The sequence below is a fragment of the Microplitis mediator genome, chromosome 9, assembly GCF_029852145.1.
Source record: "Microplitis mediator isolate UGA2020A chromosome 9, iyMicMedi2.1, whole genome shotgun sequence".
NCBI lineage: Eukaryota > Metazoa > Arthropoda > Insecta > Hymenoptera > Braconidae > Microplitis > Microplitis mediator.
In genome coordinates, this window is record NC_079977.1 from 14,500,654 (window position 1) to 14,517,897 (window position 17,244).

Genomic DNA, 17,244 nt, shown 5'->3' on the forward strand with positions numbered 1-17,244 from the left:
TTAAAGATACTTTAAAATTAAAATAAAAAAGTTATTCATAATAACTTTTATTAATATAAAATTAAAAAGTGTCCATTCATATTTGAACTTTTTGTTCAGTATTCACATGAAACAATAAATATTTTAATGTAATATTTACTTATTTAAGAATTGATAATAAATATTATTTCACTCTCTATTTGATCTTTATTTATTATTTTAATTTTTGTTCTTTATTTTAATAAATCATTGTCCATCTTGTCATAAATCTAATTAAATTTATTTTTTATTCGTTTTATTTGATAAATTAAATTGATGATAATTGTTAACTTAGAGTATTTTTAAAATTTTTTTTTTAAAGTAAACTTTTTTATTAACTTACAAGTAATTATTAAAATTATTCATTCAATTCACTTTCTGAATAATAAAACTAGAAAAAGGAATTCAAAATGTCATTTATTATTTATATATCCCGCATTTTGCTTAATAACTCCAATAATACGTTGTAGATATGCTAGATGGCATTAAAAACTTATTTGGTTAATTGTCCGGTAATTTACCAACAATTTGCTGGTAAATTAAGTAAAATATATATTTTACTGGTAAAATCGCATTCCTACGGTCATAAGCAAGAAATTGCAGGTGTCGGGCCCAGATAGCGAGTGACCCGGCACTATTCTGACATTCAAGTCAGTAGCGAGTTCGGCTGCTCCCGTACGTAGCGAAAGTACACGAAGCTTTTCAAAATGATTAAGCTCGTGACTGAACGTATATCTATACATGCAAAATTCCCAGCAATTATTGACAATTAAACAAAAGGAATCCTCACAATAAACTTTCAATTATTTATACAATTAATTATATGTACCATTCAAGTTGATTATGAATAAATTCAATTATCCTCGCCGGGGTGTAGTGTGAGCACGTGAATTTCCTACCACGGCGACCAATAACTACCGGGGGGTCAACAAGTAACAATGCAACGAGAAAACTGCCAAGTACTTTCTCTTTAATGTTTTCAGCTCTATCACGGTCAATCCAATGAATAATTAAACAATAAATTAATAAATCGTTACTTTGTTGGCGATATTATTTTTATTCACTGCCAATAATGTAACGGAAATCTCTTGCGATAAGAGAGTCGCCGTGGCTCGCGGATAGTCTAACCAGATGACGATGCATGAGACCCGGGCCACGACGATTCTCTCATAGGAAACCTGAGATGCAACGTTAACATTTTGATAATGTATAATACCAAGGAGCGACAGAATCAAGTCAGTGGATTACAAGTCAGTCGTTAACAAGTGAGTCGATCACAAGATCTAGTAGAGCCAAGAACTCTACACAAACTTGCTGGCTTGATCCTGTCACTCGGACTTGAAGCAAAATATATATCCGTATTTTATTCAAATACGCACTCCTTATTTAAACTTTGGGTGCCGCTACGGGCAGCCCAAAAATCACATACCTCGTATTGGGCGCCGCTACCGGCAGCCTAATACTCTCACCTGTTCCGGGCGCCGATGCCGGCAGCCTGAACACTTCCTTTCCGAATCCAAAATTCATGCTTCGAGGCCGATGACGCAGGAGGTCAGGATGTGCGGTGCGGCTCGGTCGCGGGATTCGAGGTGTTATCGCGGACCTCACCGAAGGTCATCCGAGAGTTGGGTTGGAGGAAGTTTTTGTTGAGCTTTCGAGCTCATGTGTTGTTGAGCCTTCAAGCTCTGGTGGTTGATCGACCTATTGGGATTGCTTTCCTCTACGAAGGAGCCGAGTCTTCAAAGCTCGTCTCGTTTGCACCCAGAGGACGTATCAAGGGATTGTTTGGGCCGACTTATGGGGCCCATAATCCCCACCATGGTAAGTCAATAAACTTTTTTGCATAAAATAAAAGAAGGTCAACAGCTGACGCACCTGGGGTCTATTGACACCCTAACGACGTCAACCTGGTAAAATTAAAAATATTCTGTCTGATTAATAGATAAGCCAGAATATAACAGTATATTGCACAGGTGTTTTCGTGAATACTTCTTGAATAAAACTAATTATTCACATAAGTTTAAGACACATTTTTTTTCTATCAATTTTTTTCTAGAAAACTCTAAGTTAAGATTTAGTTTTTTATAAGTAAAATTGTTTATACTTGTCTTTAAGTTTATCACAAAGAATGACAATTTTTGTTTTATATATATATATTATGCATAGTCATATGAAAAACGAACCAAAAATTTTAATTTAAATAATCATGAATTATATCTGTATATATATTCCTACTGTTCGTGTCACAAAAATTATTATATTCAACTCATGCGTGCTACTCACGTTTTATCATGCCTAAAATGCGAACCCTAAATGGCCGTTTACCTACTGGTGAAAAATTATTTGTCAAAACGCAATAAAGATGTCTACTATTCCGGCCATTGTGACGTAATGAAAATAAACGTAACTATCTTTCAAGCTCTTACTGAATATGGGGTAATTACAATTCCCTGTTGTTACCCATTGAGTAGCCAAGGTTATGATGCCGAATGTTATTTTTTTAACCATGTCACTAAACAGCTATTGAGACTTCGCTTTTTAGGCGATTAATAAAACGTCAATAGCGCATATGAGTTAAATAAAACTATGGGCGTAACATGTAGGGTAAGTCATAATCCGTCACCCGCGATGTATTTAGCATCGCGCTGACACATTATGAATCACTTACCTTACTAGTTACGCCAATAGCTATAAAAATAATACTTTAAGCAAAATAAAAAAATATATACGTAGTCGTTTGGATAACGAGAATGATTTTTTGACCAGTAGTAATATAACATGAACTCTGCATAATATTGAAAAAAAAAAAAAAAAAAAAAAATATTTAAATAAATAATTCGAGAAAAATACTTATAACAACTGCTCACAACCAGTGGAAATTTCCGTGAGATTTTTTCTCTTTTTACTTGTATCTTCATGTCTTACTTATTTTTAATCAGATACATCATATTTAAGATCAACTACCTGATGTCCATTGGTTTTTTTTTTATTATTCAAATCATTATTATCACATATTATCATTATTATCACGTATTTGTTTCTTCGATTCCACAAGTTTTTGTCGCATTGCCGCTATTATTGTTTTTCTACTTTCCTTTGTATTCTTCTCGTTAGCCAATTTTAATGAATAACCTAAAAATGAATATGTATAATTACGACACACACCTATATATCCTCACAAAATTTCAGCCAGATATCTTTAAAATTAAGTTATCACAAAGGGGGGTCCCCTTTCCCATTTAAAACACACGCGAAAATTTTTCATTCTAGTTTTTCGTTATTATGACTATGAAAAAAATTATTTTTTTAATTTCACCTAGTATGATTTTGTAGGAAATTAAATTCTCTACAAAAAAGTGCTGATGCATTATGTACGTCAAACGAACTGGGAAAAAGTTACGGGGCTTCAAAAATCAACAAAAATTTAGTTTACTCAGTGTTCAATTTTTTTTTATTATTTTTCATTTTTATTGCATCAAAAACATTTTTTTTTTCAAATTTTAACGAGCACGCTCTTGTAGGAAATTCAATTTCCTACAAAAAGTATCTGACATTATATATACGTCAAATGAATGAGAAAAAAGTTATAGGGCTTTAAATGTCAACGAAAAGTGAAGATTAAAAAATATTAATTGTATTTCGCGCCTCTTCCTCGAGATCAAGTTGTAGTACCTCTACTATGTGCCTTCGTTACCACAATTTTTCAAAGTGTAAAATAGAAAAAGTTGTGTCTGCGCATGACCTGCGCCGCCATGACACTTCATTTTTCATCTTTGTGCCCGAGTCGTCACATGTTACTTAAATAAAAAATTCAATAATTTCATAAAAAATTGATCATTATTAAAAAATATCATCATGGGAAAATCAAGAAAACGCAGCTGAGAATATTCATCGGACGAAGAAAGTAATAGGAGTCTGAAAAAAAGACTAGATCGTATGGAAAAAATGATGACTGAATTTTTTCACGATCGTAAGTAAAATCAAATAAATAATAAAATATTACATTATAGTTATTATTATATGTATTTATATAATGATGATTAAGCTGATATTGTAAAATTCGGCTTCTAGTCTGCAACTAGTGAGTCGAAATAAGTTACATACAGCTACTTACTAACCTCGCCGGTACAACCGACGCGGGAGTAACCTGACACCAAAGTAATGTTGACAATTCCTCGCAAGGGTTGCCAGAAAAATACTTGGTGAATTTAAATCTAAGTGCCAATCCAATTGACACGTAAATTTATGTTATAGTTGCAACATAAGCAATACCTTGCAAGGGTTGTTTAAAAATGCAATAGCTGATCGAACAGGCTAACCTCTGCTAGGTTATGATTGTAACTGTCAAAAAAAAAAAAAACAGCAAAAAAAAAAAAATAGAACTTAATTTAAAATTGTCTACAGGTAATTACTATGATCGTCGCGGCCATTCTTCTCGGAGAGACGATCAGGATTACAGATATCACCGTGACTCTCGTAGAAGCTCATCTCCAAGACGCTATTATGAGCGATCAAGAGACAGATACGATGATAGTGGGACTGATCATTATGACAGTCGGTCAGAAGATCGTTCTCGCAGTCGTGAAAAGACAGTGGATGATTCTGGTCCAACGTCGCCACCTGTTAATACGGCAGATCCTACAGCTGATTTGGTAACTCAAGATACTGCGCCAGCTCCAACAGCTACTGGTGTGGCTACATCTTCGACTTCTGGGGAACAACCTTTGGAACTAGAGGTTCTAAAAATAATCGGAGAACGATTAAACCCAGACAGAGTTCTTGCCGTCAGAGTCGAAGAAATCATTCACAAAGGTCTTCCGACCACCGAGAAAAAGACTCTCCTGCAAAAATTTCCACCTCCAGAAAATGGTCTATTTATGGACCCACCCAAGCTTAATTTTAAAATTAAAACTAATATTCCTGATAGCATCGCAAAAAGAGACGATCGCATTGTAGAAAAACAGGCCCGTATATCAGCAAGTCTAGCTGGTATAACTAAGCTGATGTCAATGACCTTACAGCTTCCACAGGACCAAAAATTGGCTATGCTGGAGATATTAGGTGGTGTCTCCAGAATTTTAGCAGACTTGCAACATGAGGAATCGGAAATTAGAAGGAGTTTAATCTGAAAAAATATTGATCCTTCTAAACGTGATATTCTTAAGTCTACTTCATCGAATGAGTGGTTATTCGGCGGAAGCTTGGATGAAAAATTCAAAGCAGCTCGACTCTTAGAGTCAACCGCCAAGAAGATCAAACCAGCAGCTGAAACAGGTTCAAACAATGAATCAAAAAACTTGAAGGGCCCGTCTCGTCGCCTATCATACAAATCTCACAACAACTCGTCGACGAGCGGGCAGAAATCAACACCGTCTCAAAAGACTTACCGGAGCCACAAGCAGCCGAAGAAGAGCTACCCACAGTTCAAGAAATAATCATGGATGACAGTGTAAGTTGTCCAGCAGGACGTTTAAGGTCGTTTTCTAAGTCTTGGTCGGAAATCGCCTCCGACGAGACCATCTTGAGCTGGGTCCGTGCGGTTAAAATTCCTTTTTCAAGGAAAGTATTTCAGCCTCACCCTCCTTCAGAACCTCATTGGTCTGAGCAAGAACGGTTAGCTATAAATTAGCAATTAGGTGAGTTGTTGAAAAAGGGAGCTATTGCGGAGACTAATGCTACCCTCGGCCAATTCTTGTCTAACATTTTTCTTGTTAGTAAGCCAGATGGAGGTTATCGTTTAATTTTAAACCTTAAAAATCTCAATGAGTTTATTGACACTGAGCATTTCAAGCTTGAAGACAGTAAAGTTGTCAGAAAATTACTAACCTCAGATTGTTTTATGATATCTATTGATCTAAAAGACGCTTACTATTTAATTTTGGTTGCTGAATCAGATAGAAAATATTTGAGATTTCAATTTCATGGAAAAATTTATGAGTTTACCTGTCTACCTTTCGGTCTAAATATTGCTCCTTATATTTTTACAAAGATTATGAAACCAGTCGTCTCATATCTGAGATTATTAAAAATCTTACTGGTCATTGATTTAGACGACATTTTGGTAATAGGCCGGTCGTTTGAGATGTGTTCGAAAAATGCAAAGACCGCTCTTGCATTATTAAGAAAACTCGGATTTATTATAAATTTTAAAAAAAGCCAGTAAATGCCATCCAAACGATGTAAATTTTTAGGATTAGTTTATGATTCTAAGGAGATGGTAGTAGAACTTCCAATCGAAAAGAAAAACAGAGTAACTGAGTTAGTTAGGAAGTTTGATCGAATCAAGAAATGTAAGATTAGAGAGTTTGCTGCTTTTATTGGTACTCTGGAATCGTGTAGTCCAACACTCAAGTATAGTAGAGTCCATATGCGTAGTTTTGAGAGAGAGAGATTCGTAGCTCTACGAAGTAATAAAGATAATTATGATCGCGACATGACTATTACATCAAACTTAAAAGATGACTTTGATTGGTGGAAGAAAAACGTGTTAGTAGCTAAAAACTCTATTAAAATATTTAAGCCCGTTATAGAAATCTTTTCAGATGCTTCAACGTCAGGTTGGGGAGCAGTCTGTAAAGACAACCGAGTACATGGTCATTGGAAAGAATATGAACGTTCCCTACACATAAACATTCTAGAACTAAAAGCAGTATTTTTTGGGTTGAAGTGTTTCTGTGAGGACTTAAGATCCTGTGACATCTTATTGAGGGTAGATAATACCACTGCTATTGCGTACATCAACAAGAAAGGTGGTATAAGGGTTCCGCAGCTAAGCATGTTAGCTAAAGAAATCTGGCATGGTGTGAAAAAAGAGAGCTGTGGATTTTTTCATCCTATATTCGCTCAAAAGACAACTCTATCGCTGACTTTGAGTCTAGAAGACTTGAACCAGAGACAGAGTACAGTCTTGCGGATTATGCTTTCAATGCTATTATAGATAAGTTTGGAGAACCAAAAATTGATCTTTTTGCCACCCGAGCTAACGCTAAATGCACGCGGTACGTGTCTTGGAAAAAAGATCCGGGATCGATAGCTATTGACGCATTTACCATCAGTTGGAAGTCAAAATTCTTTTACGCTTTTCCACCTTTTTCCACTATTTTACGGGTGCTGGAGAAAGTCCGAGTGGATGAAGCCGAGGCGTATTAGTGGTACCCCATTGGCCCGCTCAAGCTTGGTTTCCAGTATTTTTATCCATGCTCGATTCAGAGCCTATTTACTTCAAACCAGACATTAATTTACTTCTTACTTTTAACAGACAACCCCACCCAGTATGGCGGAAGATTACCCTGGTATCAGGCATTATATCAGGAGAGCCTACGCATTAAAAGCTGTCCCAGAAGACTCCATGGAGGTCATGCTAGCGTCGCTGAGTAAAGGATCTATGAAGCAGTATGACACTGGATTAAAAAAATGGTGGAATTTTTGTAGTGTCAACCAAATAGACCCTTCAGCTAGTACAACACAGAATGTACTAGGATTCTTGACATCGGAATATCAACATGGCTCTACGCATGGGTCTCTGAACAGCTTTCGATCTGCTATTGCTCTTATCCATGGTCCTGAGCTAGGGGAAAACCCGGAAATCAAAAGATTTTTTAAAGGTGTATCGAAACTAAGACCACCTAGACCAAAATATGACTGTACGTGGGATCCGGGACTAGTTTTAGATTGTTTAAAAAAGTGGGGTAATAATGACAAACTCAGTCTTGAAAAATTGTCTCTGAAACTCGCGTCTTTATTAGCTTTGGTGACAGGACACAGAATGCAGACGCTATCTCTAATTGACATCAGAAATATTTCCACACGGAGAAGCGCTGTGGAAATAAAAATTCCAGATCCTATAAAAACATCTGGTCTGAATAGGAATCAACCCTTGTTATCCATTCCGTTCTACCAAAAGCAAACTTTGATTTGTCCTGCTACCACACTAAAACTATACCTAAATAATACCAAACAATTGAGAGGAACTGAAAATAAACTATTCATTTCATTTCGGAAGCCGCACAGGGCCGTGTCCTCGCAAACCTTGAGTCGTTGGATAAAGGAAGTACTTAGAGACAGTGGTGTAGACACGACTATATTTAGTGCTTATAGTACGAGACACGCATCAACTTCGGCAGCTAACAGAAGTGGAATTTCCATCGACTGTATTTTGAAGACTGCAGGATGGTCATCAAAATCTGAAACGTTTGCGAAATTCTATAAAAGAGAATTAATTAAAGATAAGAACGCTTTTGCCTTAAGTATTTTAAATAATTAATCGTTGTATTGTTCTTTCAGAGTTAATAAATATTTTACTTACTAAATGACTTGATTGAATATACAATAATTTAATAGCCGTAACAACTTTCAACAGCTACAACTTGATCTCGAGGAAGAGGCGCGAAATACAATTTAATGATTAAACGAGCTTACCTGTAAGTGAAGTTCAATCATAATTGTATGGAGCGCCTCTTCCGAAGAGATCAACTCCCTCCCAACAAGATTCCCTTTTCTTAATATCTTTCCAGATGAGTAAGAACCCCTTTTTTGTTACGGCACAACTTTCAAAAGAATGAAGTGTCATGGCGGCGCAGGTCATGCGCAGACACAACTTTTTCTATTTTACACTTTGAAAAATTGTGGTGACGAAGGCACATAGTAGAGGTACTACAACTTGATCTCTTCGGAAGAGGCGCTCCATACAATTATGATTGAACTTCACTTACAGGTAAGCTCGTTTAATCATTAAATTTTTTGAACTGAAATGTCAATGGAAAGTGAACTTTATTTTTCGTTGACATTGAAAGCCCTGTAACTTTTTTCTCATTCATTTGACGTATATATGATATCGAATACTTTTCGTAGGAAATTGAATTTCCTACAAGAGCGTGCTCGTTAAAATTTGAAAAAAAAAAAAAATTTTTTTTTGATGCAATAAAAATGAAAAATAATAAAAAAAAATCTGTCTATCGGTTGACCCTGCGGGCCAGCTCCAAAACTTCCCGCTGTTTTCGAGCTCCTCGAGCTCGAAAACAGTTTTGTGGATACATTTTTGAGCTCTTCGAGCTCGAAAATACTTTTGTGAGCCATTGTTTTCGAAAAAAACCGATATTAGCATTTCTTTCTCCCACGATATCTCAGGAACGAATTGACCGATTTTGATGGTTGAGGTGGCAACCAGCGTATTTTATAAATTATTGAAATTTACGTAGCATTGAATTTCCATAAAATGTCGAATCAAATCTTAGAAAAAATTGATTTTTTATTTGACTAATATCTCAGGAAATATCAATCTGAGCGATTTGGTGCTGAGGACCTTTTTTGTTGGAAATTAAATTTCCTATAAAATTATCACTCACATTTTTTCAGTAGGTCTTGTTGTTGAGAGAAAAAACAAGAATCCTATGAAAAAATTCAGTTTAGTGGTCCGTACTACCCCACCTGTATGAGTTACGACTTCGCGACCGTAGGCACTTCTGTAGAGCATTTAATTCTGAGAAAATCGCGACTTTGGGCGAGATGATATCATAAAATGCCGCAGAGTTATAGAAGTTTAAAAAATAAAAACCCAAGTTTACGTGTATTTTAAATGGGAAATCTTCACACGCTGTGGTCGAGTACTTAATATTAATATTAAGGGTCCAAACTCTCAGGGAATTTTTCGGGGGGTATTTCCAACAAAATTTCGGGATGGGAGCGAAAAAAAAAAGTCGCAAAAATAAAAGCACCCTAATATTTATATAAAGTTTTATAGGACCATATAAAGTTTTATAGGACCAATTCTATTATAAGACTTTGTATAATTTTATACGAGTCACTTTTATATGTTCATATATAATCATATAAAATTTTTGTTTTTGATTTTAATGTTTTCAATTTATAAAATATATAAGGTCAATTAGTAATTATTTTTTTTTATTATTAAATAATTATTATCATAAAAAACTGAATGAAACACTTTATTTATTGAATTTTAATATCTTAATATAAACAGAAGTATCCATATGCGACAATAATTATAACAATATTAATAAAATTAAAACCTAATTTTGTAACGTAGAAAATACGTATGTATTGTTACGTTCTGGCTTTAATTGAATTTAAATAAAAATTTTTAGAAATTTTTTTTTTGAAGTCTCGAATTAACCAGCGTATTTTATTGAGTTCTAGAGCTGATAACGTTTTGAAATTGTTCGGTTCAGTTGTTTCGAAGATATTCGCAAAAAACCGTTTTTTACCATTTCTTTTGCCCGCGATAACTCTCGAACGAATTATCCGATTGAGATAGCTAAGGCGGCAATCGACGCGTTTTATCAAGTTCTAGAGCTGATTAGATTTTGGAGTTGATCGTATAAGTCGTTTCTGAGAAATCAATAAAAAACAAAAAAAAAAGGCCCTAGGGGTATAAGCATGGTGAATTTGCCCCCGAAAAGTATCGGCTTGATACTGCGGGGATTTTTAGGTACTAATAAGATATTAAGATCCTGAGAGTTTCAGCTTTTGAAACCAATCGTCTTCGAGAAAAAGCCAAATATGTGAAAATCAGATAAAATGAATATTCTCAGAGACTATTTTATCGATTGACTTACTCGGGATATATTTTGGGGGTCGATAGTAGCTCTTCGGAAAAAAATTGGGAGCTTGATCGGTCAAAATTCTTTTTTTTTTGTTGTATCTGCAATGATTTATCATTGTCAAAAAAAATTCCTAAAATTTTTTCTACCGCTGTAACTGCATACACTTCAAATGTCAACTTAACAAACATACCCTTTGGGTAACTCTAATGCCGGCGGTAAAAAAAATTTTAGGAATTTTTTTGGACAATGATAAATCATTGCAGATACAACAAAAAAAAAAATTTTGAAAAAAAAAATTTTTGAAAAAAAAAATTTTGAAAAAAAAAAAATTGTTTTCAAAATTTTTTGTTTTTCAATTTTTTTCGATAATCGATCTTTTTGATCAAAGAAATGAAGATTATCGGTAGAAAAAACCATTTTCAAATCGAAAAAATGAACAAAAACCGAGAAACTACCAATTATGGTGATTTTTGACAAAATCGATAAATTTAAAGCTTCGGGGCACTAAAAAAAAAAATCGCAGCGATTTGAAATTTTCAGGGTTTTTTTCAGGACACTTTGAGGTTGAAAAAAAGTCAAAGATATCCTTTGTTCATCCGTTATATCCAAAGTTATAGCAAGATTTCCGAATATCCTTAAATTTGTGAATTTTGACCTGTTTTTTACCAAACAATATCGCTTTAAAAAAAATTTTTCTATCAAATGCCACTAATTTTACCTTATAGAGAATATTTTCCAGTTTTCAAAACCTTGCTTCCATTCTCTGTACGACCAATACATCCGGAGTTATTGATTATCAAAGCCAAAATGGACTTTTTATGCTGTGATCAATGATAACTCGGCGCCAAATCGTCGTAGAGACTTTTTAAGGCCACCAAATTAAAGGGCATAAAATTTCCGAGAAAAGTCAGACAGTCGGATTATTCAAAAAAATTTATTGACGCCCATAGAGGTATTGAAAGACCAGCAAAAATTTTGAAAATTTTTTTTTCTTTGGTTTTTTCATGATTATTCCGGAACCGTACATGACAAAAAATTTTGAGGTCCAGATCTGAAAACTAGAAACTTGAGGCTACAATTTGCTATTTTTAGTTTTTTTTTACGACCATTTTTCACCGAGTTACAGCATGTTGAAAATCACCTAAAAATTTCGGATGTTTTTTCTATCCCTTAATTTCTGTGACCAGTGTATTAAATAATTAAAAGTACAATAATATATACATAATAAAACAATAAAAATGTGGTAGCGTAACTGACTCTAATATGTAAAGTTTACATTTTTTATAATTATAATACGAAATTTCAAATTTAATAAGATAATTTGATAACAAAATGCTAATTGGAATATAGTTTGTAAGAAAACTTGAAAAAAGAAACAGAAAAAATTATATTTGTGAAATAAACAAATATATCTATACGTTTATGTATATATATATATATATATATATATATATATATATATATATATATATATATATATAGATATATGTATGTATTATAGCCATTTCGGTGACTTTTTTTCATATATTCTGTACATTTCCGTGACTTCACGGAAATGTCATGGTGTTTATATGACATTTCCGTGACTTTGGATCACGATCTATATTGATCGTGAAAAATGGCGGCCAGAGGTGGTCCCTTATACATAGGACCCTTTTCAGTAAGTCATGGAAATGTACAAGTGACATATATATATATATATATATATATATATATATATATATATATATATATATATATATATATATATATATATATATATATATATATATATATATATATATTAGGGTGATTCAAAAAACAAACATATTTTTTTTTCTTCTAAATAGGATCAAAAGTTTCGTACGGATAAAAAAAGACGCCTGTGAAAATTAGAGCTCTTAATATTAATATTAACATTGTCCGCATTGCACTTTTCTATTTCCCATAAGAATAACACGGAAAAAATTTTTTTTATGTTTTCTGATCCTTATAAGTAGCTAACGATGCGTCATAGGAATAATTATCAGGCATATTTTTGTAGGGAATTGAATGCTCTACAAAAAAAAATTTTTATCATTTTTTGAGGAATCGCTTTGTTCAAAAGTTATTTGAGGTTGAAGTCGAATTCATATTAAATTTTAAGATTTTCTAACTTTTCCGGCAAAACTATCAGACCTATTACAAAATATCATTGGACTTTTTTTGTAGACAATTTTATTCTCTAGAAGTTCCTAGAAATAAAGTTTTTTCGAATTCCGCATTGTTTTCTAGTTATTTCCATTTTATCGTCATGCTCATAAAAAAAATAGTTTTCTGATCGATTTTAAGAGCTTGACATTAAAATAAGAATAACTAGAAAACAATGCGGAATTCGAAAAAACTTTATTCAAAACAACTTCTAGGGAATAAAATTGTCTACAAAAAAGGATCAATGATATTATGTAATAGGTCTGATAGTTTTGCCGGAAAAGTAAGAAAATCTCAAAATTTAATATGAATTCGACTTCAACCTCAAATAACTTTTGAACAAAGCGATTCCTCAAAAAATGATAAGAACCTTTTTTTGTAGAACATTTAATTCCCTACAAAAATATGCCTGCCAATTATTCCTATGACGAATCGTTAGCTACTTATAAAAATCAAATGACGTAAAAAAAATTTTTTCCATGTTATTCTTATGGGAAATAGAAAAATGCAATGCGGACAATGTTAATATTAATATTAAAAGCTCTAATTTTCACAGGCGTCTTTTTTCATCCATACGAAACTTGTGAACCTGTTTGGAAGAAAAAAAAAATTTGTTTGTTTTTTGAATCACCCTAATATATATATAAATAAACGAGGAAAACAGACATACCAATAATTTGCTTCTTTAGCTCTCATATTCATAACTTCTGTATCTTGTTCCATTCTATCTCGACCTTGAGCTCTAGGAGATCTTCCCGATAAAGTAATTTTAAAAATTGCTTCAGTTTTAAAAACCCCAGAAATTAGTGTACGGGCAATTAAATGTGCTGATTTTTTATCATTAATTGCCATGGAATGAACCCTAAACGTGCAGTACACATTATTGCCAATATTTACCATCTAAAAAAAAAGTTTTCCAATAATGTAAATCGAATATTCTAAAAATCTCATTTTTGTTACTACCCTCGCAGATTTGAATCACGGTGGGAACACCGTGAAAGTGTAAACATCGTGGATCCACTGTGGTTACACGGTGGGTTTGTTCCATTTCACCACCGGATATACACAGTGTATCCACTGTGATTACGCGGTGTATCCACCGTAATTACGCGGTGGCTTGACCACTGTGTATACACGGTGTTCCCACTGTGATTACGCGGTGAATCCACCGTGATTCAACGGTGGCTTTGTGCTATTTCACCACCGTGTTTCCACGGTGTATCCACCGCGTAATCACAGTGGAAACACCGTGTAATCACGGTGGATGCACCGCGTAATCACAGTGGTAAAATGGAACAAACCCACCGTGTTCCCACCGTGATTCAAATCTGCGAGGGTATTAATAATGTGAGATTAACAACTATCCAATTTAGTAAATACCTTATTATTATTGTAAGTAGGACCAAATAATTGCTGATCATCATCGTCACCATCAAAATGATTATTATCATTACCAGTAACAACGTTGGGTGGTTCATTTATGTGAATTTTTGGTGTAATTATATCATCATGTACCTCAGATTTATTTAGAGATTGTTTAGGCATTTGTGCACTAGAATCGATCTTGTCCATTTCCGAAGACATTTTTATTTTGTTAAGAGATTTTGCCGGAGATGAATGACGATCTGAATCAAAATTCAAGTATAATAAACTATTTTCACGAGATTTTAATTTTAAAGTAGTTGTGTCGTTAGAAATAGAAGTGTTAATTTCATCAATCTCAAATGTAGGAGTTGTACTTTTTGTAATTTTTTGTGGACTGTTATCAGATTTTTTTTTTTTAATCATTTTATTGTTAACCTAAAATTAAAAAATGTGACGTAAATAAGCAACATTTTAATAAATAAATAAGAAGCTAGAATTTTCGAACGTATTAAAGACAGTTAAACTTTCTATGAGTAAGATCTACAAAAGAGTATTTAAATAATACGAACCTTAAAAGATTTTGGTGAAGATTCACTTTCTTTACCAGAGGAAATATCAAGCCCTGAATAATCGGACTGTTCGGATTCGACAGAAGTATTTGAATCATTAGCTTTTAATAATTTTGATTTCTATGCATGTAATAAGAAACAAAAAGAATTAATTGATTCAAATTAGCATTAAAAATGAGAGGTTAAACGAATTTAATATTTACATAAGAGCTACTATTTTTTGGTGTTTTAGATTTTTTAGTCGGTGGTTTGTCACACATAGATTCTGAATTACAAGGTCTTTTATGAAGTTTCTTAGTACTGTCCGTCAAAGAATCATCAATATCAGTTATTTTTGGTTTTCTTTTCAATAATTTGAATCGTTTTACTCTTAAAGCTTCATCATCATTTAAAATAACAAGCATTATATAATTTTAATTGTATAGACCGATATCAAAATTTTTATGAAACGAATTAACAAATTAAATTATTATTAGTAATAACTTCCATTCCATAGAGAATCATGTTTAAAAAAGATGGATTATTACCTGAAAAATCAATCACAACTCCTTCATATTTTTTTTTACGTGAATAAAATTGACCACGTCACCAATTGCCACAGTTTTTAAGTCACAAATAACTTTGTAATCTTTTACAATAGTTAATGAGTTATCCTCCAAACATTCAATTAAGAATATCATTTTAATATAAATATAATATTTTCGATTTTTTTATTCAAACAATATTTATATACAGTAAATCATTTAATGAAACTCACACAAGAACCGACGCTCATCTAATGTAGGTTATGAAGCATGGTCACAACAGGATTTCCCTCGCGATCCTACAATCTCGAACTCATATAAATTAGAAAATATTTTTCAAATTTTATTTACAATATTATTTTAAACAATGAATGAATTGTAAAAATTTTTTGTAGATATATTAGTATTCAACAATATTTTACTTTATTAAGCATAAAATATTATTTGAAAAGTAAAATTCGAACCATGCCTGGCGTCGAGATTAATCTAATAATAATGATGGTAAATTTACCATTGGCCGTGTTCGCTGGCGTTTTTTTTTGGCGCAGGTGCACAAACTTCTATTCTGCGCATGCTCAAAAAAAAATGACCATTATTCATTTATTTTTCTGTTTGCTCGCAATGTGTCAGATCTGACTCCAAAATTAATCTATAATAATATTGTTTAAAAATATTAATAAAAAATTGTTAGCTGAATCACATTTCGTGAAGCATATTTATTTTGACCCCGAGTCTGGAAAACAATATCCTATTTGGATTTCTAAAGAAACGCAACAAAAATTACAATCAGGTAAATTGCATAACAAATTTTTTAATATAAAAATATAACAAAATATTTACAAATGATTGAATTGCTTGATCCTAAATACTCTAAAATCTTATCTTTATACGAAAATTGAATAAATAAAATAATTCATTTTTAATAAATTACAATTATTAACATAGATAAAACCTTTTCGTTAAAAGTCTTCAACTGGGCGAAAACTATGCATATTAACAACACCGGAAATGAAGAAATTTTTTATCTTGGGGAAGAAAGCTTCAACATAATATATAAAACCAAGGCATCAAGTCAAACTTATAATAATAATAATAATAATAATAATAATAATAATAATAATAATAATGATGATGCCCACGGTGCATGTTGTGCGGCCAGCGGAGATTTTAATTACTCCGTGGCGCACCGTGGGCTAGATAGGTCAGCCCTCCATCTACTGACCTACTAAGCGCACAACAACCTTCGCATTGGGTTAACTCCCCAATGTGAAGTAAACTGAGTTCAAGACAATCCTGAACACAGAAGTGCTCCCCACAACCGGCCCTTCTCGGATGAGGGCTACCCACTAGCTGGGCGGAGCACCGAGATTCCGAACGATGACGACCTTGGCGAACAACGGACCGCATTTAGGTGGACGGAGGAATTACGAGCCGATCTCCTGATGTGCTATAATAACAGTGAACCGGAGCGGAGAGGCTATATGGCTAGGATGCATACTCTCTGGAGCGATATGCACCCTAATCATAGCCATTTTTCACAACAACATCTGCGTGATTATGCCTCTCATCTCCGGCGAACACGAAGATCACTGTTAAATAACAGACGGCTATCTCGCCGTCTGTCTTTTCCAGCACAGCTACATCAGGAGAGACGCCGTTCTTCCGAAGACGCCGACAATGATTTTGAAAGACGACAAGTATGTGTCTCTAAAAAGACACACTACCCCAAAGACCAACTTGACACGGAAAACCACGAGCTACCGCTTCGGATTCAGGAAGATTCTACTCTACTCACCATCAATCAAGCTGTCTATGATGCTGCTTCCTCACTCTTACCTCCGGCAAGAAATAATACTTCTTCTCCGGAGGCTAAGATGAGAGGTCGCATTGGACAGCTTTCACTGAAGATTGATGATCTCCGGAAACATGTCTCCCGCATTCAGTGTGTTATTGAGTACGTAAATGCTCGTAAAGCGTTTACGCCTAAAGTCCGCCGTATTGCGGCTGGACTACGATATCAACATCACACACTGAATA

General features: G+C 33.6%; 1 protein-coding gene across 1 annotated transcript; it reads right to left on the reverse strand.

The window, feature by feature from the left end:
- Positions 1-3,001: 3,001 nt before the first annotated feature.
- Positions 3,002-14,510, reverse strand: LOC130674580 (uncharacterized). The gene is made up of 3 exons (XM_057479944.1): positions 14,130-14,510; positions 13,420-13,649; positions 3,002-3,150 (listed from the first exon to the last, which is right to left on the reverse strand). Exons 1-3 carry the CDS (start codon positions 14,331-14,333, stop codon positions 3,129-3,131), a joined length of 456 nt encoding a protein of 151 aa, XP_057335927.1. The 5' UTR covers positions 14,334-14,510; the 3' UTR covers positions 3,002-3,128.
- Between the last annotated feature and the right edge of the window lie 2,734 nt (positions 14,511-17,244).